The sequence below is a fragment of the Sapajus apella genome, unplaced genomic scaffold, assembly GCF_009761245.1.
Source record: "Sapajus apella isolate SASKATOON/1434 unplaced genomic scaffold, GSC_monkey_1.0 scaffold27, whole genome shotgun sequence".
NCBI classification, from domain to species: Eukaryota; Metazoa; Chordata; class Mammalia; order Primates; family Cebidae; genus Sapajus; species Sapajus apella.
Genome location: NW_022436967.1, coordinates 23,468,235 through 23,492,972, shown reverse-complemented (window position 1 = coordinate 23,492,972; position 24,738 = coordinate 23,468,235). Strand labels below are relative to the sequence as shown.

Sequence of the window (24,738 nt, the reverse complement as noted above, 5' to 3'; positions counted from 1 at the left end):
ACCTGGTACCAAGAGTATGCCCTGTCTGAGGGGTCAATGAGGATGGTGATGATCTTGGCTTTGGGAATGAGAGATGCAGCTCTTTTGGGAGCTTCTTCTGAATGGAAGTAATTAGCACTCTTTTCAAACAGAAAGTCACTTGTGGTATTGGATGGTGTAGGGAAAAAGTCCATATACCTGAAGGCAGAGAAAGACAATTAATTAATCTGAAAATATTTTTCTTGCCATACTCTGAATGTGAAATAATTGGAATATTTTAATATTCATTTATAGTTATTTCTGATTATTATGCTGTTACAGTTTAAATAATAGATATTCTATACATATTGAATGTGAATTCTATACACAACCTAAAATATTCCTGTTCTAATGACCCATTTTGGGCAGCGGGAAGGAGTGAGATGAAAGGTAGGCCAATAAGGGACAAAGGAAAAATTTTATAAATTTGGGTTGATGTTCTGTGCTATAAAGTGTCAACTCCAGAAATACTGTTTGCCCCTGGCAAACAGTAAATTACACTGTACTGTTTAGTTGATATTTAAAAATAGTAAATGTATGTTTTCAAATTTGAATGCAGAAATTCTTCAGTGAGGTTAAAGTTCACAAGACAGAAAGATGTGTAAGTCTGAATAGCTATAAAACACCAACAATTTTAGGGCATGGTTGTCCTCTTCCTTCTCAATTTCTGCATAATTTGTAGTGTATGTAGCAATGTGAACACATTATAGTCTATCTAGAGAAATTAAGGGGGGTATTTCCTGCCAGTTGATCTTGTGGTGCCTCAGTAGGTTCACTCCTCCATATGTTGTCAGAACATTCCTGTGTGTGTGGATTATGGAATCAATATGTTCTGAGGTTAATTCAGTGCAAGTCTTTAATTATGTGTGTAACCCTCCTTACAGCTCATCACTTCTCTCACCCTCAAATGTTCTATAAATAAATGAGAGCAATTAAGAATTCATATAAGACACTTATTTTCCTCTTTGACATTTGTTATGTTTCCCAAATGTGGAGTGGTGAAGAGTCTCATCTATATTCCCGCTAAACAATTTGTGTTCCATTTGTGCTCACAGATTAGAGAAAATTGCCCTTCTGCTTTAATAACCTGCATGCAATTCCAAAGGTTATTTAGTTTTTTAAAAGTAAGTTAAGATATAATGTCCTAGATGCAGAATCGGCACATCTCAAGCCACAATGGGAACCCTGATCTGCTCGCTGGTGTTGCACCTGCTCACCCCTGATTATAGCCGATTCTTAAAAAAAATGTGTCTTTCATTGCAAACAGGTTCATTCATGATGATGACACACAGGCTTCCATGCTGCAGATGTGTGCATTCAGGGAAATTTTCCTCAGGTGATATTTGCTTTATATACTCTGTGAACTAGAAATTAAATTCACGACTCTATTTTCTTGAAAATTGGAATAGAGCTAGAAAAAGACCACCAAAGTAAAAATTATTTCCAATATCAGGTTTATTCTATTTTGGTTTAGGGGATATATTGTGATTTTATTTTTTCGTAATTTATCATGTGTTAATTAACATTTATGTATGTGTGTGACTAGAATTTGATATGCTTTTGAAAATATGCCATTATTATTTGCATGACAAATATCAGCCTATATTATAATAAAATTCATACTTTATGTGGTTAATGAAGACACATGTCATGAACTATAAAATAAAACAATGTAATGATTTATTTGTTCCCTCAAACATTGTTGTGAAGACAAATGATGTGTTCAGAAAAAAAAATTAGGCACAGTTAAATAATACTATACGTAAAAAGAATTTTAAATACCCTTATAAATAATTCTGATGAAATATATACCATAATGTTCTTTATTCAATCATATTAATTTAGCAGAAAAATATTATCATTATTGCACTGTCCAAATCACATTATAGGCAACACTGATTAAACATATCAACATTATAAATTAATTTCTAATTCACTGTGGATAGAATTGAGCATAACAAATTTATCCTGTAATTATGCAGATGCCACACATACATCTATAATTGCTCTGCAGTGATTGGGCATGTGTTAATAACGGAATTTATTTTTTGTTATTTTTTCTTACCAGTCTATTCCCTTGTGATAGTTGTTGCCATTAAAGAACTGAACTTCTTCAAATGTCTTTGGACTAGGGAGATTGCTGATGATTGAAGGATGCATAAGAAGAAATAAATAAAGTGCAGTTGTTCCTATTACAAAAAAGAAGGTAAAGTGTTATATGATATTAAGAAACAAAATATTATTTTAGCATTTTTTTGCTGAAAAAGTAATATTAAAATAATCAACTATTTCCAGTATAAATATCATTTTTTTTAAATCAATTAGGCGCAATCCATGCACTACAATCCAAATGTTCTATTATTAGTCTTCATGATTCTATTTATCATAATGCCTGATTTAATATTAGCAAATAGCCAAAGTAAAGCAGATTGATGATGTGACTAGTGTGGCACTGCAGAAGTCATGCAGCTCAACTTTCTTCCTGGAGTCAGGTGAATGGCCAGAGCATGAAGGGCATGGGTTTCTCTGTCTCCATCTTTATCATCAGTCACAAAACCTGAACTGGTGGGTCTTCAATTAGCATTGACATTGAGATGAATGAAATCAAACTATTCAACAGAGGTTGATATGCTACTCTGTTTATGGCCTGGAAGTAACTCTTGATTACGAAAATACGTTTGCTGCCCTCAATGAACTTAAAGTCCATGTATGAACTTGGAACAAGTAAAAAAGTAATTGTGATGTAATGTGACAGGTGCAATAATGAGAGAAGAACAGAATATCTTTCTAACATATGAGAAAATGGGTGATTTAGATGGGAAATCAGTGAGACAGATTCCAGAGGGAAGTACATTCTAATACTGTTCCTTTAAAACATAAGTGTTACACAGCAAGGTTGAAAGAAGAGGGCAGGACTCTAGAAAGTTGGCTGCTTCAGTGACTTCCCTGGCAAAATATGACAATCAAGCCTGATAATTGGAGCACTAGAGAGAACAGCCTAGCTGTGAGAACCCACCTGTGTGCACATTGCAGAAGTCTCAAATGTAATCTCTGAATCTTATTTCCTTCAGATTTAGGCCAGAGACTGGCAGCTATAGCAGAAAGAACTCATGAAGTGACTGGGTCATCATAACTCTCATTAATCAAGACTTCTCTTCTTGAAAGGTAAACTGTTCTGTGATACATTGGAAGATGCAGCATTTGTTAGATGTCCTAGACCTAGCAGAGCTGCAGACAAGCTACATATGTGTGCTGGCAGAATGATTATCATTGCAACTGGGATCAGAAGTAGAGAAGGCCAGTAGATAATTGGTATTTTGTTCACATATACCCTAAGATCATATGAGCAAAGGCTACCACACTTTGAGTATTAAGGAAATTGCCACCTTTTTAGATCCTCACAGCTTTATGTTACCTCTTGCCACCAAGAGGTAATGAGTAGCTAAAGGAAAGAACGTAACAACGGATCCATGGGGATTAGCCACCATGGATGGAAGACATGTTAAAACACCTAGAATGAATGACTCTGTGTGAAATAAGATGGCAAAAATTAGTAAGTGTCCTTATGGAGATTTAGTTACTAATTTAAAAAGACGTTTAGGAATAACAAATATGAAATCAAATTATGCAGACTAGATTTAAAAAAAACGAAGAAGACAGAACTGGTTAAGAACTAAATTAGAGTCCTAAAGTTTAGACAGAAGAACTCTCTCAACCAAACTGAAAAAAACAGATGTAATAGTTTTGAGGGATGAGGGGCATCTTGAAGAGCTTACCTGATTTGTTCCTAAAAATAATAGGAGTTTAAAAAAGAGAAAAATGTGAGAAGAGCAAAAACAAAAAAAGTGTTTTAGGGAAATGAATTAGCAATAGAGTACAAGCTGGAAGGAAACATGAAATCCGGAAGTGTTCTTTTCAAATACCTTTTAAGATAACACTTTCACAAAGGGGATGGAGAGAAAGAGAAGTTTATTCATATAAGACAAATAAGAAAATTAAAAGTTTAATATTCCTAAGGTATTGAATGTAGATGAATGCAGGGCATGGATTCTTTAATTGTTGCTGGTTATCTAAATATAGATACTTTACAGACTCACTCGGCAGTGAGTAGAAATGTTTAATTACCCTCATGGTCACAGAATTGTACCCAGATCTCCCCTGGCCTACAGAAAGTCAAAGCCTTTATGTTCTGAACTCTATACCTTCATGCCTCCAGGACCTTGAGGGACATCAAGAGGCGTCTGATAGGGAGGAGAGAGAAAGCCCTCTCAACTAGGGACAGAAAAAATCTGGGCCCACTACCTCAAAATATACATTAAAAAATTGTCATCTAATGTTTCATTTACCCTTGACTTTCATTTTCTATTAATTTATTTTGTTTCATTTCATTTTATATCAATTTCTTTGATATATTTTGTGAAAGAAGAGGAAAAAATCCTATACTAACAGAAACTATTTATTTTATATACAATCAACTTCTCCTTAGTTTTAATGTACCAGGATAAGCCAGGAAAATCATGAAAAATTAATATTGACAATGGGAACACTGATCTTCTGAAGGATCTAAGAGCAATGAATTATGCTCTTACAATTGTTGTGCTAAATATAACCTCATTAGAATCCTCTTTTTACACTGACAGTACCAGAATTTGACTCTGAACGATGAAGGTTGAATATCTGTCCAAAGGTTCACAAGGGACTATGATTTAAACTTTGAGTCCCTTAAGTCTAATGTCCCTAAGTCTATGTCCATCATCTCTGCCTATTTCTCTCCTTCTCTTCCTCATTCCCTGACATATTTCAGCTCACAGGAATCTCTTCTAGGATTCAGCAATGGCAAAGTGAAATATCACGTGCTTCCATTCTCACCTCACAACAACTGAGTAAATAGAAGTTTGAGAACCACTTTTGTACCCATGCTTATTGTAACAGATGCATACACCACGTTTAAGTCATTGAAAGGCAACTTTGCATTTAAGGGTAGATAGGCAGCACTTATTTGTGACCCCCACCCCTCATTGAATTTATAGTCTCTGTCAGCAGCGGGTGTTTGCCAGCTGAAGCAATAAGAAGAACAAACTATGACGTCAGACTTCTATAATTGGATTTTAAGAATCACTGCAACCATTTTTATATTAGAATAATATTTTCATAGCCTGTGAAATATTATTACCATCCGATTCCTTTGTTTTAACATCTTATTTGCTTGTTTGTCTTAGGAAAGCCAAAACCAGCTAAAAGCTTTATCATTTCTATACTGGTAGGTCAAATATAAAAGTCTAAATGTATAGCTTGATGTCTTTATTAATACAAACAACAAGAAGGAAAAATAGATTTATAGTTACTAAGCTGTAATTTTCTCACAGAACTAAAACATAATAATATTCAATGACAAATGATAGGGAATGTCTTTCTATTAGATTTTTAACACAAGTTTACAACACAGGGATGTTTTATTTCTTTAGCAGTCATTCCGGAGTTAGCAATGCTGCAAGGGAGTTGGTAGAAAATTAATGTACATTTTAAACAACAACAAAAGTGACCTATCTGAAAATATGTGTTGCTCTTTCCCCTCCCTGCACATGTGTTAACTTACAGTTGTAATACAATTTATACTACTAGAGAAAGAAAAGATTTCAACAACCAATATTTAATAGTCTGGAAAGTTTACCCACAACTTTTGAAATGATCTACTTACTTGTTTTACAAATATCTTCACCTGGGCCAGGCTTAGTTATTGAGACTGTTTGTTTTGTGTTATGGTTTGTGCACTCACTGATGAAAATGCTTCTTCTAGTCAAAGCAGTGAATTCAAAATACAGCAACTCAATAAAAACTTTAATTAATCAGGACATGAGCAAAGTGTATAAAACTGTCACATACAGAAGAAAGTATAAAATATTCTAATTGAAAGTGTCACCTCATTGGTGAAATACTTTCACCCTCTTTACTGCATTCTTACACAGTTGTCCTTCAGTGCATAAGGAAATACCAAGGAAGAAATGCCTGATGGACCTCAAGTGTTTCAGAAAGTAAATCCAAACTTTGCTAATACCTAATTATTAATTTAGAAAAACCAAATCACACATTAAAATATGTGAAAGCAATCATGGCAGTGGCTCTGAACAAAAATCAATTCAAAGGCTGATGTACCATGTAAAATAGTTTGAATCAGGCCAAAACATGTTTTTATAAATTGCTATAGAACTTCGTTAAATAAAACCATAAAAAGTAACAATTAAAGATGAGGGACAACAATTGTGACATATAAGTTCAAAGTTTTCCAAATTTGACATGTATGTTGAAAACTTTTAAAATCTATAGTTTGAAAATTTAGTGCTTAAGACAATTAGTGTGCATTAAGACCTCTTGAGGTTCATGGCATAAATGTGATTGATGGATATGAAAAGCAGTTCGTATAGTAAACTTGCATGGGTAGCTAAACATTTCACAAAGAAAAATTTAATCTGATAACACCATATAACAATGTATTTCATGAAATAGTTTTTTTAAAAATATAAGCAGCATAAGTGGCTATTTTTACCTGTTTTTTGTGGACCAATTACTAGAAATTTTGGTAAGTGTTCACAAGTTTTCTCTCTGGACCAGATGTCTTTGTGTCGTTTATCATCACACGGATTCTGCAAGAAGGAAGAATAAGTAACCTTACTGTGTAATGAGTGCCTGGCTCTGTTCACTAAAAATTGTTCAAAAGATGGAATCAAAGTCTTGCCTAATAACCTAGAACATGGAGTTAGACCTCACTCTGTTTCTCTAATGTTCAAATCTTTTTTAAATACAGTTATTGACACCTTCCTTACCTCAGGGCTGAGACTCAGCATCAAGTCTCTCCTGTTGTTATCATCTTTCAGTGTTTGACCAGGTTCTAATCACTGTGATACTACTTTATTTCTTGGTTTATGGTTTACATGTATATATCAGAGGACTTGCCTTAACTTGGCTTGATCATAGTTACTCATATTACTGCGCTCTCCCTAATCATTGCTATTTTTTCTCCCTAGAGGCTCTAATGCTATGCTTGAATTCCAGACTTGGCCAACATTTCCTTTTTATATCATTCCATGTTTTGATTCAGATACTCCCATAGTTTTGGCACATTTTGTAAGCTGATAGCTTCTAGATCAGTACCCAGCCTCTACCTCCCTCCTGAGCTCTAGACTTACATTTTACGTTGCAAATATATCATTTTTGTATAGATATGGTGAGGAAATTTCAGACTCAACATACCCAATGTATCCATTGATCCAATAATATCCCCATCTAACCTTCATTTCTGGTGCCAGTTTTTATTTCATTTTATCTGGCTGACTCTAATTTATTATCAAAATCTTTACACTTCTGAGAATTAAAAGGCCCTTTAAAAATAAAAGGATAACATTTTTGAAATATTTATTGACTGCTATATATTTTTTTATATTGGTGATCTACACAATTGTATTCAAAATGATTGTCACAAGTAAAATTATTTTAAAAACACATATACCTTGGAAATTAAAACATTCTATTTTTTATATTTATTATCCCAATAATAACAATGAAACAAGAAGGAAAAGCATTTATGGTTCATATTTATGTACTTTAATCAGTTCCTGTTTCACTTAATTTTTTAAAAATTTTATGGCTACATACTGGATATACATATTTATGAAATACATGAGATATTTTGATACAGGCATACAATACTAATAATCACATCAGGGTAAATGGGGTATCCATCACTTCAAGCATTTATCATTTCTTATATTACAAAGGTTCTAATTTTATACTTTTGGTTACTTTAAATGTAAAATAAATTATTGTTGACTATAGTCACCTTGTTCTGCTATTAAATACTAGCTCTCACTCATTCCACATATTTTTGTACCCATGTACAATCCCCACTCCCACCACCTCCACTTTCCTTCCCAGCTCCTGATAACCCATGATGCTACTCTCTATCTCCATGAATTCATGAGTTCAATTGTTTTAATTTTTCTTTCTTTTCTTTTCTTTCTGTCTCTCTCTCTTTTTTTTTTTTTTTTTTGATGGAGTCTTGCTTTGTTGCCAGGCTGGAGTGCAGTGGTGCAGTCTCGGCTCACAGCAACCTCTGCCTCCGAGATTCAAGTGATTCTCCTGTCTCAGCCTCCCAAGTATCTGAGATTACAGGCATGCGCCACCACACTCAACTAATTTTTGTATTTTTTTAGTAGAGATGGGGTTTCACCATGTTGATCAGGGTGGTCGCCATCCTGATCATGAGGATCAGGATCCTCATGATCCTCCTGCCTTGGCCTCCCAAAGTGCTGGAATTACAGGCACAAGCCACAATGCCTGGCCAATCATTTTAATTTTTAGCCCTAAGAAATGCATGAGAACATGTGAAGTTTGTCCTTCTGTGCCTGAATTATTTCACTTAACATAGTGTCCTCAGGTTTTATCTACATTGTTAAAAATAACAGGATCTCATTCTTTTTCATGACTGAATAATACTCCATTGTGTATATGTACCACATTCCCTTCATTCATTTCTCTGTGTTTGAACACTTAAGTTGCTTCCAAACCTTGGCTATTGTGAATAGTGCTGAAATAAATGTGGGAGTTTAGATATATCTTCAATATACTGATTTCCTTTCTTTTTCACAATATTTTTTAATAATCATGCTGTTAGATTGCTGGATCACATGGTAGTTCTATTTTTAGTTTTGTGTGGAACCTCCATACTGTTCTCCATAGTGACTGCATTAATTTACATTCCCACCAACAGTGTCCAAGTGTTCCCTTTTCTCTACTTCCTCACCAGCATGTGTTATTACTTGTCTTTTGGATAAGATACATCTTAACTGGGGCGATATAATATCTCATTGTAGTTTTGATTAGCATTTCTCGATGATCAGTGATGTTGGAAATCTTTTCACATGCTCATTTACCATTTGTTATGTCTTCTTTTGAGAAATGTCTATTCAGATCCTTTGCCCATTTTTAAATTGGATTATGAGATTTTTTTCCTGTAGAGTTGTTTGAGTTGCTTACATATTCTAGTTAAAAATCCTTTGTTAGATGGGTAGATGTCAATATTTTACCACAATCTTTGGGCTGTCTCTAAACTTTATTGATTGTTTCCTTTGCTGTGCAACTTTTTAACTTGATGTGATCCCATTTGCCCATTTTTGCTTTGGCATGGGCTTGCAGGTCATTGCTTAAGAAATCTTTGCCAAGACCAATGTCCTGGAGAGTTTCCCCCAAATTTTATTTTAGTAGGTTTATAGTTTGAGGTCTTAGTTTTAAGTCTTTAACCCATTTTAATTTGATTTTGTGTATGGCGAGAGACAGGAGTCTAGTTTCATTCTGCATATGGCTATCTAGTTTTTCCAGCACTGCTTACTGAAGAAACTATCTTTTCTCCAGTGTATGTTCTTGGCACCTTTGGTGAAAATAAGTTCACTGTAGAAGCATGGGTTTATTTCTGGATTCTCTATTCTGTTTCATTGGTCTATGTGTCTGTTTGCATGCCAGTACTGTGTGTTTTGGTTCCTACAGCTCTGTAGCATAATTTGAAGTCAAGTAATGTGATTCTTTCTGTTTTGTACTTTTTGCCTAAGATGGCTTTGGCTATTCTGGGCCTTTTGTGGTTCCATGTAAATTTTAGAATTATTTTTTGTATTTCTGTGAAGAATGCCATTGGTGGTATTAATCAGTTCTTTAGATACATCTTTCCTTAATACCATGTCACCAAAGTTCTTCTGAAGAATGATTGTTTTCATTGCTTTTCTATAAAATTGTCTGCAATCCTTCTCAAAGTTGCATTTCATAGTTAATAAATGTGAAAGTTGACACTCAAATGTCTCTTCTCTGTAAGCCACTGTATTTTTAACTGAGAGAGAGAGTTGAGATAAGCTTCTTTTCTTTTCTGTTTTTTTTTTTTTTCTTTTTTACACAGTCTTGCTCTGTCACCCAGACTGAGGTACAGTGGCACTATCTAGCGTATCTGAGACTACAGGCGTGCAGCACCATGCCTGGCTAATTTTTGTATTTTTTGGTAGTGATGGGGTTTTGCAATATTGCCCAGGCTGGCCTGGAACTCCTGGCCTCAAGTGATTCTCCAGTCTTGACCTCTCAAAGCGCTGGTATTAGCATGAGCTACTGTGCCTGGCTGAGAAGCTTATTTTCAATTCTATGTTTTAATATTAAAATGTCTAAATATTCGAGACCAAATATATTCACAATTATTTTCCGTTGAGTGTTTTTCTTTGACAAATACTTTAAAATGTAACACTTGTCAAGTCAGTTTTCTCTAATTATGATTATTTTAAACATTTTGCCAAATATAGGTGCTGCAAAATCATAGGCTTCTCAATATCATTTTACTCCAGCAAAGAATATAATTTTATCCAATTAAAAATAAGAGATTCATTAAGAAATGCTTAGGCTAATTCTTCTTAGTTTCATTATATTGACTAAAGGGACCAGTATCAATCTGGTATTCTGCAGAATCTAACACTGGCCCACTGTATTGATGACATGATAGTTGGACCTGACAAATAAGTGGCAATTATTTGGCTGTCTTGATAAAACACATGCACTTCGGAGAAAGGAAGACAAACATACAAAGTTTTAGGAGCCTTCTACCTTTTAAGCTTTCAGATGTCCAGACATCTTGAGCACACCGGGACATCCCATTATAGCAAAGTGTGAGTTGTACCTTGCAACTTTTACTGCTAAGAGGTAGAACAGTGCTTGATAGGCCGCTTTGGGTTTTGGAGGCAGCATATAATTGCACTAGGAAACATTTCTCTGCACGTTTATTGAGTGATATAGAAAGTTTCAAGTTTTGGGAGGGGCCTAGAGCAAGACAGGGGTATGCAGTAGGTAAGGCTGAAGTACAAGCCACCCTCACACTTGGGCTTTATATGCTGGAAGATTCATGATACTATGGCATCAATGATATAAATGGATGCCATGTGGGATATCTGGCAAGTACTTGAAAAGAATCACAATGGACACTTCTAAGGTTCTGTAGCAAGGCATACTATCTGAATCATATTATTCAAACCATAGCTCTTAGTATGCTTCTGTGCTATAGAAAAAGAGTGTTTGTCAGGGATTTTTGATGTGATCACGTGGCCATAACTACCCACCGTGAACTGAGTAGTGACAGACTCGTCAAATCAAAAGTTCAGGTATGTACAGTAACAATTCATGGTAAGACGAGAATGGTATATATGGGATCAATTTCAGGCTGATCCAGGAGGCGCTTACAAATCAGTGGCCCCTGACTCTATGTCAACTGTCACTGTTCCACTGATGCTTCTCCATCAGCTCAGTTTTAATTTCGTGACAGGGTTTCTATAACCTGCTGATAAAGAAGAGAAACCAAAGCTTGGTTTGTAGATGGGTTAATCCATATGTTAGTAGAAAACTAAAATCTACTTTTGTGTCACTACAGTCCCATTCAGTGGGGCTTTTAAAAATCACTGGTTAACGAAATTCTTTCAGTTGTCAGAGCTGTGGGCAGTGTACCTGGTCATCTGCTTTTTGTTTGTTTTGTGGACAGACTTGTAGCCAAAGTCACCTTCTGTGCCCACGTAGGCCTGCTATCACCACTATGGTGCAGTGTCCAACAAATAGTTTTTATTTAAGGAATACACTGTATCACCAACTGGTGCCTCTGCTGTACCCTTTGTCCAGAATTGTGTATTTGAGTCCAGGAGTTGATGTAGAAATGAACCCCTTCACCATTATTCCCAATGACATAGTTGGATAATTTGTGCTTTCCTTCCTCACAACTTTAAGCTCAGTGGGTCTAGGAATTCTAGCTTGCATAACAGGGAAGATTCCACCAGGGGTCCTGAGAAGAGGCTCACCAAACACACAGCCACAACTGCTACCTGGTCACTTTGGATTTCCTGTGCCAGTGGACTGGCAGACATAGAAATGAGTTGCCATCCTGGTAGGAATAATTGACCCACATAATCATGAAGAATTAGAATAGCTACTACAGAGTGAGAATAGGGAGACATATCTTTGGCATTCAATTCACTAAGTTGCTTGTTGCTACTTCCACACCCAGTTATAACTGTAACACTGCCTGATAAGTGCTAGATGGGGGTGCCAGAACAGAGTACCGAAGTGTACACCTTACTTCATAAAGTAAGTTATTGTTATCTAAACACAGCCTTTCTCCTAAAGAAAGTTACAAGAGGAGAGTGAGTGGGACAATATACCACTGCTGCTACTTCATGCAGTCCTAAGACCGTATCTGATCCACCCAGTATTTCTTCTAGGCCAGCATAAATACTAGCAAAGGTGAGAGAAATACAGAACAGGAGACAAAATTGGAGAAAATAATCGCCGATTTCACCTTTGGGACCAAAACCAGCAATTGCGTTATAGTTTCTCACAACTCTCTTGTTACACATTTCCCCAGGCATGAAGTTTATAGAATCATGAGAAAAAAATGTGTCTGGATGGAGTGAACATAACAAATGAAACTTGGAGTGTAAAAGTAGAGTGTGGTGGATGCTTTTTTCTCCACTAAAAGCATCCTCTCTTTAGATTAGTGCAAACTCTCCACTCCTTCTCTGAACCTTGCCAGCTGCTATTGCCCCCAGCTGGGGGACTGAGAATTCTCCCTGGCTAATAGAAGCCACTTGACTGCAAATCAAACTCTGCATTCCCTCATTCTCAGGGGATGGCCCACCACCAGTGGATGCAGGGGTACAGAAGACTGATGTGCTTGTCTCAAGGTGAGACAATTTGTGGCTAGTGGTCTCCCTGCAGATCAGGTAAAATTAGGTTTGATAAGAGATGACATCCTTGCTCAGCTCTTCCCCCTTCTTTTCAGTTCCGTGTTTGCCCTTATAGGTTTTTACTGAAAGCATTTCTTAAACAAATCATTTGCAATGGAATCTCTATCTCACATTCAGCTTCTATGAAACACTACCTATGACAGTGACCATTCATACTAAATAAAATTAAAAGATAGCCTTGACTCAAATGCATTCTCTATTCCAGCTCCCACTGGAACAAGACTGAATTGCAATATAAAAGGATTGGTCATGTATAATGACAACCATATTATTTTAGAATATATCTTGGAAAAATTAGGTTACGGATTCTAGATTTTTCTACAAATTCCTCTGTGATAAAAGGAGTTATTTACAAGCCAGTGAAACTGACATTCCTTATTTATTTTACATAACTGAAATTTTGTTTTAACCTCTATCTTCCCTTATGATGATAGCCAAACTTCCTCCCACTGTTGTCTCTTTCTGAGTTTCCTGTCATATTTTCTTTATTACCTATCAGTACCTAAAATTATCTTATTTGCATATATGTTTGTAATAATTTTATATAATACATATAAATATATTTACAGTTTATAGTAATTCTATCTCAACTAGGATGTAAGTTCTCTGAAGGTGAGGTTTCTGTCTTCTTTATTGCTACAATCTAATACCTAAGAAATACTGAATAAATATTTGTAGAATGGCTGACACAGGACAGGCATAGCAAACATTTAGCAATCAGCATAGACTAATTTTGATATATGTTTGACAACAAATGTAACCTTAACTGTATAGACATTCAGCATCTAAAACTCCTACAACAAACCATACACAGTCCCCAATGCTGTTTTTCATGGCAGTCCCAAAAACTAGTGAGTGAGTACACCATCACTTTAGAACTTAAACATTATTTTTCTCATACTATCATGTAACTACTTTATTTTTAAAGAACTTCATTTCTGAACTGCATTTTAGGTACCAAGCAATAGGAAGGCAGTTCCCAACCTATACTTATTGAATTTCCCCACACATAATCTAGTAGAGCAAATCTCAGAATAGGTGTTCACTTTATTTGTTCAAATGAAGATTTCTTTATGCTTAGCAAAGGTAGAAGAGTAAATTAATTGATTATTCAGTGCCACTGTTGAAAGTCAAAGTCTTATTTGTGAGATCTTTCTTGGTTCTATATGTTCAATTTGGCCACTTATCTTCTTTATCGCTGTGCACATGTCTTTGGCATTCTAATTTCTGCTTGCAAAACTGGTGAAATAAAATGTTCATAGGAATAAGCAGAATTAATGTAAGACTTGAAAAGAGTTTCGTCTTTAACACACAGAGAGAACACGGATAAGCATGCTTTTTGAGGGTAGAGGATGACACTAGTTAATATCTAATTATACTTTTCCAGAAACAAAGCCGGGATGCTAAGCTGTTGCAATACTTGCTCTTCCAAATATTTTTATTACTAACAACTTAATTTACATTATTTCAGTTTTCCCTATCAGTGTGTTCATCAATTTAGGCAGATTGTCTTTCTTTGCAAATGCACTCCTATATTATGCTATTTTCGGGATTTCCAGGTGCTCATTTATGTTTTCACCTCTTTTCCTGGCATATTTTCCCTTTTGTCTGTTAATCACAACTTTATAAATAGATGTTTGTATTTTCTATCTCATATTCTGGAAATGTTTGGTTAGACTTTCCCTACTCTGACTTTTCTTACATTGTTTGAAAATCAGCAAACATAATGTCTAACTTTTATTGATCACCTTCTACATTCCAGGCACTTGATTGACGTAGATTATTTCTAATCTTCAAAGCAGCCTGGCAAGCAGATATTATTATCCCTTCATGATAGCTGAGAAAGCTGAGATGCAAGGTGTTTTATTTAGGCCCTGCTGAAGGTCACACAGCAAGGTAGTTTCAGATTTAGAATCCAAATCTGGCATTGTCTTTGCAGTTAAATTATGTGTGTGTGTGTACGCACACATGTGCATGGGAAGCTTTTGACAATGATTACGAAGGGTAAAGGATCTTTCCAAGAAAAAGCTGAGAATGTAATTGCACTTTCGTACCTTGTTCTATTTCTATTGTTTAAAATTTTAAGTCAGAAAATTAGAAAGCTATTATTTCCCTTTTCATTCTTCAATCTGATTGTTCCCTATATAACTGAAACTGCAACAGATATTTACTGGTTTAAGAATCTAATATTATAGATATATTTAAACTTTGAAAAAGGAATTCAGTTAAAATTGCTTTAGGCAGTTTATGGTTACAGTGCCAGTCTAGTGAAAATGCATGTAACTCAGCTGTCAAACAGGTACAGGTGATGCATGTGGTTTTTTTATGTGGAGTCTATGAGGCAAATTTACTTTTAAGTAGACATAAACAAAGCAGGCAGAAGATTTCCGAAAGCAATGAACAAGACTTAGAAAGGGCAGTAAAATCTGATGAAATTATGTTCTTTACAAGGGCAGAAGCACCCCTGGCTATTTCCCTCCAAATAAGTAAAAATGGCAAATTTGCAATCATGCTAAAAAGAACATGGATTGAAAGAATATTATACCATTGACCTTACTATAATTCCATATTTTATGAAATACATTAAAATACCTTTTGTTCTTATTATATCTAGCTATTCAAAGTCTACATTGCCTTTTTTGCTACTAAAAAATTGCTTTGCTTACTATTGCCCACATCTTTCACTGGCAAGGACACCATGAAATTATCAGTTCAAGACTGATTTTTCCCATCCAGGTCATGTGCCTACTCTAGATAACTAGAACATTTCTAGATCTTAATAGCTGAAACTCTAAAAATGCCTAGTGCTCATGATAGAAGGATTAGTTTCCCAACTACAAACATTTCAGAGGTTATTCGTTTGCTTTTCACTTCCCTTTTGCTATTTCCCTGTTTAAAGAATAACACTAAAAAAGGCATCTTTTAAAACATATTTTTTCATCTAGGTGTGGTGGGTCAACCCTGTAATTCTAGTACTTCGGGAGGCAGAGCGGGCAGATCATGAGGTCAAGAGATCGAGACCATCCTGGCCAATATGGTGAAACCCCATCTCTACTAAAAATACAAAAATTGGCTCGGCGCAGTGGCACATGCCTGTAGTCCCAGCTACAAGGGATGCTGAGGCAGGATAACTGTTTGAATCCGGAAGATGGAGATTGCAGTGAGTTGGGATGGCACCACTGCACTCCTGCCCAAGTGACAATGTGAGACTTTGTATCAAAAACAAACAAACAAACAAAACAAAACAAAAAATCCATATTTTTTCTTTCCAATTGGGCTGTTTCTAAATTTCTTCTGCTTATTAAGTCTTGCCCCGTGTATGTCTGTAAAATGCTTTTTCCAAGTTCGTGTTGTTCAGGGTGATGACTTTCAAGTTTTGCCTTTTAGTATCATTTAAGCCTAATATAATCCATATACACTGATGAGGAAGTTTAATAGATTAAGGGTGTTTATTCTCAGTGCTTCAATCAACAAATCTTTATGGAAGAACTGAGAGACATCTTTATGAAGACTTGAACTTTCCTTGTTCTCCATGTAAAATCCATGCAGTCCCTCAGTTCCTTGGGAAAGTGTTTCTCCTGGGAGTACACCAATCCATAATAAGGGCACTCACCAGAGAACTTCTTTAGCACTTAATAGGCTGATTTCTGAAACTTTTCTATAAAGTACCTGAATTACAAAGGTTTATAATACCAACCTCTGGAGGTAGGACAGAATGGAAAAGGGCACGTGGTTCTGTGTCTGTCTGGGGTGACAACTTCAAGAGTGCCGCTTTTGACACAAGTGTCTCTTATTTATCCTAAGTTTCTATCCTTCACCATATTATACTCATGTTGAAGTAAGCTAATACCTCTGGTATTTTCCCAGGAAGTAGTCTCAGAGTGAAACTGACCCCAAGAGAAGGTGGCATGTTTACTTTAATCGATGACTGTATACTTCTAGACGTGGTCCATTATGTTATTACTTGTGTTTTAATGAATATGCGGGGAGAGAGCTAATTCAATAAAATGAATTATATTTTTAAAATCTTATAAATCAGTTGTTCTAATATAGTACCATTCACTCATATACGACATTGAATTTATCAAGTGTTTCTGTAAGGCACAAACAAAAATTCAGTTTCCTTTTTCATTATTATATTTGGATTAAATGGTCAAATATTTTTATGTTGATTTTAATTTAGAAAATATTGTCACTTTATTTTAAGGGAGCTATCTGCTAGTAATTTTTTATAACTGAACTTCAAATAAGTGGTTTGAGTGAGGAATTTGATACTTGACAAGAACATGTTTGCAACTGATTAACAGGGAAAAAAATCCAAGATTTATGTCATCATTTTTGGACATCAGAATGTCTGACAGTCTCATATAATCAAAATGTTACTTCAGTGTAAATTAAAGATTCAAAATCATGAGAAATTATTGCCATCTTTGGTAGAGGAGGTATTTCTGAAAGGTATACAACATACTGTTGCTAAGTTAGGAAGAGGAAGATAACATGGCAAAATACAAATTTAAATTTCAATTAAGAAAATGTTTAAGACGATAATGAAATCTGTCCTCTCTCATCTGTGATGCAATAAAACTCTATTGACTTAATTTCATTTGAAAAGATCAAAAGATGAATGAATTAAAGTGAAAAGTGCAGTTACAGAACTCCTACTTCGACGGAAATGGGGGTTATTGGTCACAGATCACTCTTTTGTTATTCTCAGTCTCACTCAGTCTTTCTTCCAAGGTATTGCTTTTCACAGCCATGAAGCTCTTCTGGGCTTCCCTCTCTCATAGGGAGATTATTGTCCTGTCTTCAGCACCTTCCGATTCTTACCTGTCCTGAAAAAAGGCTTCTGGTGTAATCTTCATTGACCAACATTTTTTAAAGTCACTTCACTCTCAACTTCAAAGCCTATAGCTTGTTTATCCTAATTGCCTGTCAAATTCAAATTACACTGGCAGTGTTGAAAGCTCCCCCCTCTGACTTGTACCTGTTTCTACAGGCTACTTACCATTACCTCTCTACTAACTATCTGAGAAACAGGTGTGCCTCTTTTATTGTTCTTTGTATACACAGTCCTCTGCTTTTAGTTATTCTTTAATGATATTTTGAAGACAGTGGCTATTGTACTATGCTAGGTTCCAGGGTGTAAATATGAATCAACAAAGTCTTATTTTTTAAAGTTTGCAGAAACCAATATATGACAGGCACAGGTGTCTGCAATACTGTGTGATAAGTGCAGTAATATGATTATAAATAAGTTATAGGGTGGTAAAAAGAGAAATAAATATGAAGACAAATTTGTAATATTATTTTGTTCACATAAGCAGCTATAGTGGCTTATAAGTTTCGTGAAGGCAAGAGCTTTCTTTTGATTATGTAAGTACTTCAACATCATAGGTTGAATAAATTCACACTGAACATATCATCAGATCTAAAGAAAGGAGTTATTCCTGAAATTTTATTGTACTTAGAGAGTTGATGGTAATAGTTGATTTGCTTTTTTAATTGTAAAGCTACCATCTTGTGGTTGAAATCACCCTGGAGGAGAAGTAAGAAAACCTAGGGGCTGTAGTCCTGACTTGTTTCTAGTAAGCCAAGTGACTTAAAACAAGGCATTTCACTTCACTGAGTGTCATCCATTTTCTCTCTACAATGAGCTGTATGTCTCAAATTTCTTATTCTGCTCTTATAATCTTTAATTCTCTGTGTCAGCATTCCTTCATTCTTTCAACAGACGCATACCAAAAGAACCTTCAGGGTGTATGCCACTAAAACTTAAGATTTGTTTATGTCACGATATTCAAATTTCGTCATTTCTTTTCTGAGGCTGGATATCTTCACAGCTACCATCAGAAAAGGGATTAACCACCCAAGGTTAGTGCTCTGTGATTTACTTTCCCACTTCTTTAACCCTAGAGACATTGGCGTGGAGAGAGAAATTTTAGCTCTTTGAGCATTCTCCTGGTCACACAGACAAGCAGGAATCCACATCATGCGTGGCATGTTTGTTGATAGTGAGACTCTGGATGGCTGATTGAAGACTAGAACTGAGCTAACTTGACAGTTTGAGAGCTTAAAAGCATCGATTAGTTCAAGTGTAAGAATCTGACCTTCTAACTTCCTCCATATTGTGGTTTTGGTTTCTATAATTGAATTATTTAAAAAAAAAAAAAAGAGAGAAAGTAACCCTATTCTTTCACACTGTGTAGTGATTGTTCTACCAAACTAATAAGGGACATGAATTAATAGACACCTGTGAGTATAATTTTAAGAGTCTTACACATCAAGGACTAAACTGACAAGGATACAGTCTGGGGATTGCATTTCATGTGTATCCTCAGTACACATTCCCATGTTAATCAGCATTGAAAGAATAAATTTCCAGTGAGAGATGAGCACAAATGCATTTTGGGCTGTACTTATCAGGGTACTCATTGACAGATATTCATATTGCAGTTTTTAATTAGGTGACAAAGCAGCTTCACATATATGGTAGTTGGTGCTAATGAAAGGTTACATGAGGAACCAAAGGAAATTAAATAGATGTGAACATTATCATTTTTTACTTTTTCTTTTGTTTGCGGTAACAAGAACATGTGAATTGAAAATCTAAAGAAAAATAATAGTTGACTTAGTTTTAAACATGAAATATACTAAATAAGAAATCACACTGGTAAATACAAAAAGATCCTTTAATATTTTATTTTGACACTTTGTAACAATAACAGAAATACACCATATTTATCTATTCTAACTCTCTAGCATTGTGATGAATAGGCCATAAAATATCTACCAATTAATGCTGGTTTTACTTATTTTGCTTTACATAACTCTAAGTTCATATTATATAGAGAAAAGGGTGACAATGCTTACTGTTTTTAAATGTGCTATTACAGATATGAATATGAAAAGAAGAGATAATCACCAACTCAGTATTATGTACTTTATTGTTACTTCACAACTTGAAGATTTTTGTCTTCATGTGTTTGGCAGAGTTAAGCAGATTTGCTGCAATAAGTCAACTGTTCTCAAAATCTCATGTATCTGAATAATTCTCTCTTTAACTTAACTACTCTTTGTTTTCTATTCCTTGTTTTACTTCTTAAATATATTTCAGAATATATGATATATGATATTTGGGTATATATGGTATTTAGTTAACGAAAATGTTTGCAACTTTAAAGTCTTAGTGAAAAGAAACTATATAAATAATATAACTCACATGATAGCAAAGGGATTTTTTCACAGGAAAACATTTACTCATGTATCATTTAAGTACTTTTACAGAAAACTATATTTTGAATAATGTATATGAAAATTCCTAAACTTATTTAAACAACAACAATGATAAAAATTTGTAAACTCTATGTTATCTTTTCTGTTATTCTCTCTTTTATGAAGGACTTCCTAAGAACTTACCCCTATGATATTATTCAAAATTAACATTGTCAGTACTTGCAAATTATATATATATATATATGTATATATATTATATATATATATAATATACATATATATCTTATATCTTCTAAGAATGGCATAATTTCTTAAAGAATAATCATATATTTTAATTTTGAATTTTTACTTATACCCCTAATAAAACAGCATAGTATTCTATGTTTAACAAACATTAAATCAATACTTAGAATCATCATGTTGACCAAATCATATTGGAGCTGGCATATCTTTGATATTCATTTTTTAAGAAAAGTGTCACAGATATCCAAACATATTAATACATACAATTCTTTATGTTAAAAATTTCAAACAATATCAAGAAACTCAGTTCATAATTTAATAAAATATTTTTCCTTTTTCTACAGATAGAGGAATGGTAGAGCTGGAGGTCACTGAAGGATTCTTTCTATGTCAGCTACCTAAAATCTTTGTTAATTTGTCTGGTTTTTATTATTACTGTACCATAAATATTATAGCTATATTTTACATAAACATTCGTGGGAAAAGAATAGATTTATCATCAATGATTTATCAATTTTATAAAAAGTGTTTCAGATCTTTTGAATAACCACCATTTATGGGACATAATGCTTTGTCTTTATACAATTCTGTTTTGTGTGTTGATATATGCTCACAATACTTATGCTTGTATCTATTTATCTGACTTTCTAATTTACATGTCAAATTGTAGATGGTCAAGTAACTTATTGGAATGGTACGTAGAATGTGTAGTTCAATGTAAACACAACTAGTAAAAAAACTGCTTAATAAATCATCAGAATATAATATGACACATTATAGCAGTCAGTTTTAAAGTACATTTTTGAAACATAGGATAGTAAATAATGAGGAATCTCCCCATTGGCTTTGAGAAAAAATGTATTTTGTTCTTTGTATGCCCTAGAACATCTAGCCTTACCTTACACATAACAGATGCACAATGAACATGTGTTGGGTGCATTTCTGACAGTGTAGACACAGGGTGGGATGCAATATGATTTATGGCATAAAGAGAAACAAATAGTTTGACAAGAGGGAAAGAGGATGACAAAAAGTCTGTTCTACAGTGATTTCTCATTAACAGTGATGCTACTTTCTCAACTGACTGCTTGGCAGGGGACTATCTGATCTGCTCTCTGCAGCCAGCCTATTGATTTTGTGTGTGGATGTAATCTGATGCATAAAGAGGCAAGAAAATGGGAGGCAACATTTTCCTAGATAACTGCCAAGAAGCAGATAGTTTACATTTGATGCATCCAGGCTAAGTGGCCCCACATGAAGTTGAATTATTAGTAAAAGCAATCCTAACACTGACAATTCTCTTTTCCAGTAGGTCTAATGTTAGTGAAAGATTTGTTAGATTTAAAGAAAAGCAAAGATATGCTAGAGAGAGATTAACTCTATATGGATACAAGGTAAAAATTCTTCTCCCTTTCTTATATACACAATGTTGTATACGTATACATATCAAAGTCTAATTATAAGTCTTAGGATATAGTGGCTCTAGGTTTTATCTAGATACCCAGTGTCTAACCATTTTACTGCTAGTAGGTGCTCATACTGCATGCAAGGTAATATGATTAGCTTGGGGAAGAGACCAACAATAAAAGAACATCTTCAAAGCAAAATTTTTAAACCAACCAAGCAACCAACCAAACAAAAACTCAAGAGAAGCAAGCAAAAAAAAAATGCAAACAATTTAAAAAATAAAAATTATTGAGGAAGAGAACAAAACTATTGTATAAAAGAGGATTTTGTGTTAAATTCCAGTTTCAAAATGTCCAGCATTTTGCCTAACACAAGTTATACACTCACAAATTGCTAGTTTTCTTTCCTTCCACCCCAGGAGAGAATGTTAAATGTTACCTGCCATAGAGGGTCTTTCTGTTCAGGAAAGAGCTCAAAGTACTTGTGCGCCAGTTGCACTGGAGGCAGAGTTTGCAATTTCAGGTTGGTCCAGCTCTGCACAAAGTTGGCCAAGTTCACAAAGGTATATAACCCTAGGCGGTCATTTCCATAGTTTGACAAATGGGTCATGAAAATGCTGATCTGAAAGATAAATAAAAATGATGACAAAAATATACGCTTAAGCTCAAAAGTACCAGTACAAGCTCCACTCAGCACCTCGCCTTACTTTGGAATTTCACAAGAAGTGCAATGATCTTTTTAAATGGCAAGCTACACATTTAATTTTAATCTCAAAATAACAGTTAAACTTACTTTTAAAATTAAAATTAAAATTGAGAGTGTCATTTCCTCACTGTTCTTCAGAAGGAGAGTGTTACTTTGCTTATCAGTTTTGCTTACTATGGAACCAATACCGTCAAATTCCAATCTATTAACTTTCAGACTAGTGAAGAATGAAAATTAAGCCAGCTCTAAAATTAAACAAATTTTCCAGAGCTTTTCTGTGCGTACAGATTGAAATAGAATCAAACTCAAGAAAATGTTCTTCTTTGTGGTCTAATTAAAAGAATTTTATTGCAGTAGAGACTGTAAATGTTTGCGCAGAAACTGATTGCATTTAGCCAGAAACTCTTTTCCACTCATTAATCCTTTTACAACTTTTCATACCACAATATTAACTCTAAAAATGTCATGGCATTTCAGAGTAGTTCTTTTGTGTATCATAGACAAAGAAAAAGTGAAATTAGATGAATTGGTATTGAGAGAGCAACCAAAAATTCAAATGTGTTAACAATCGTAAACTAATATTTAGTTTGTCAGGCACAGCAACAGGGATTTAAAAAAATACTACATAAAAGAAAAATGGCAAAATTCTGATTTAAATTGCAGAGATTGTTTATGCAAGTTATAACAAGAGAGTTCATCACGTTGTGACAAACATAATTTTGTACTTGTTCCTCAATGTCATAATATAAGGCTAATATGATGCCATAAATGATAGTATTAGAACAAATATAACATCTGAAGTTGAACAGAAAAATAATATAGAAGAAAATTCAAGTGTCTCATGCATGGCTAATAGTTTGTATGAAAACTCACTGACACTTTTTTAAGGGTTTATGTTTCTTGGTGTGGTTAGATATTAGCCATGCAGTAAAGACTATATGCAAGCCTTCTGTTCTCGTAATCTGTCACACGATAACTGTAAATGCCTAAAGAGGAGGCCTTTTGTCTTGAAAAATAATAGAAGCATTATCTTGCACCAGAACTTAAAAAATACATGCTGGCAAAAAACTGTAAGTTAAAACCCCACGATAGGTTAAAAACCCCTAAATGTTAGTTGATAAAATGGTCTTATTTAAGATTCATATGGAATCATTTAAACAAACATAGGCATATATGTCACTCCCCAATGTTACACTGGCCAATCTGATAGGTAGCAGTTTATTGTTTGAATACCCTTTTTATTGCGGAAAAGGTATTCTCTATTATTTGTCATACTAGAATACTGAACAAAAATTATCTGAAGAAACCTATTAAAATGATCAAAGTCACACCTCATCATAGTTGAAGGTAGAGAAGAGAATGTGGCTTCGATGTCCCTAACTTACATAAAATAATATCTAAAATTCATATAGTACTTGTTTACTATATACTAAGCAGGATTTGAAGCCCTTTACATATATGAAATAATTAAATCTTCTCAATACTGTTACAAAGGAGCTACTGTTATTGTCCCCTTTTACAGATGAAAAAAAAAAAAAATGAAGCAGAAAGCAATTAAGTAACTTGTTCAAGTTCTACATCTATTCAGTGGCAGAGTAGGAATTTAAACCCAGGCACCCAGATTTCCAATTCTGACATATAACAGAAACCTTCACCAAAACATTTTTTTATATTGAGTTTGACATCCATCATTTTTTTTTTCCTTTTTCACTTTTCAACAACAACAAAAAAGCAAGACAAGGAATGTATTTTTGTAGAAGGCGGTAGAAAACTATGTAAGTATTACCTTGGCAATTTAAAGTTTTTATTTTTCTTTTTAAATTGAAATGAAGAAAGAAAAAAATATTTTGCAAACCTTAAGTGAAAATTTTTAAGACAATGAATTATAGTATCTGAGAAGAATATTACTAATAGACTGCAAATTTATCTTTGAAGACAGTATCGCTCCTGTCATATTTCTGGTCCATTTTTTATCCTTGGAGTATATTCAAATTTATTGGAAACATGAAAAAAGAGAGTAGATATTTTAACAATATTATTTATTTAATTTATCCAGGTAGAAATTTAAGTTAAATTTAAGTTGGATCTCTTAATTGCTTTAAATTTAATTAAAACCCTAAATATTAATTGACAATGATTTTAACTGAGATTCATATGGAATCGCAAGTAAAATTTAGATCATTTAAAATTGTAAATATTTTCCTATGAATCTTAAGTGCAATTATCATATCAACTAATATTTAGGGATTTAACTTAAATTTCTACCTAGATGAATTATATCAATACAACACTGTCTACTGTTAAATTGGCCAATCTCTCACTTTTA

At 34.2% G+C, this 24,738-nt stretch overlaps 1 protein-coding gene across 2 annotated transcripts in view; it reads right to left on the bottom strand.

The window, feature by feature from the left end:
- The window catches only part of LOC116560909 (bifunctional heparan sulfate N-deacetylase/N-sulfotransferase 4), a 285,389-nt gene that overhangs the window by 17,730 nt on the left and 242,921 nt on the right, over positions 1 to 24,738 (bottom strand). For both annotated transcript variants that reach the window (XM_032292470.1, XM_032292471.1), the window contains exons 7-10: positions 22,146 to 22,328; positions 6,563 to 6,659; positions 2,084 to 2,207; positions 3 to 177 (exon numbers count right to left, since the gene is read on the bottom strand). In XM_032292470.1, coding sequence (XP_032148361.1) covers positions 3 to 177; positions 2,084 to 2,207; positions 6,563 to 6,659; positions 22,146 to 22,328 — 579 coding nt within the window. The remainder of the gene's footprint in view (positions 1 to 2; positions 178 to 2,083; positions 2,208 to 6,562; positions 6,660 to 22,145; positions 22,329 to 24,738) is intronic.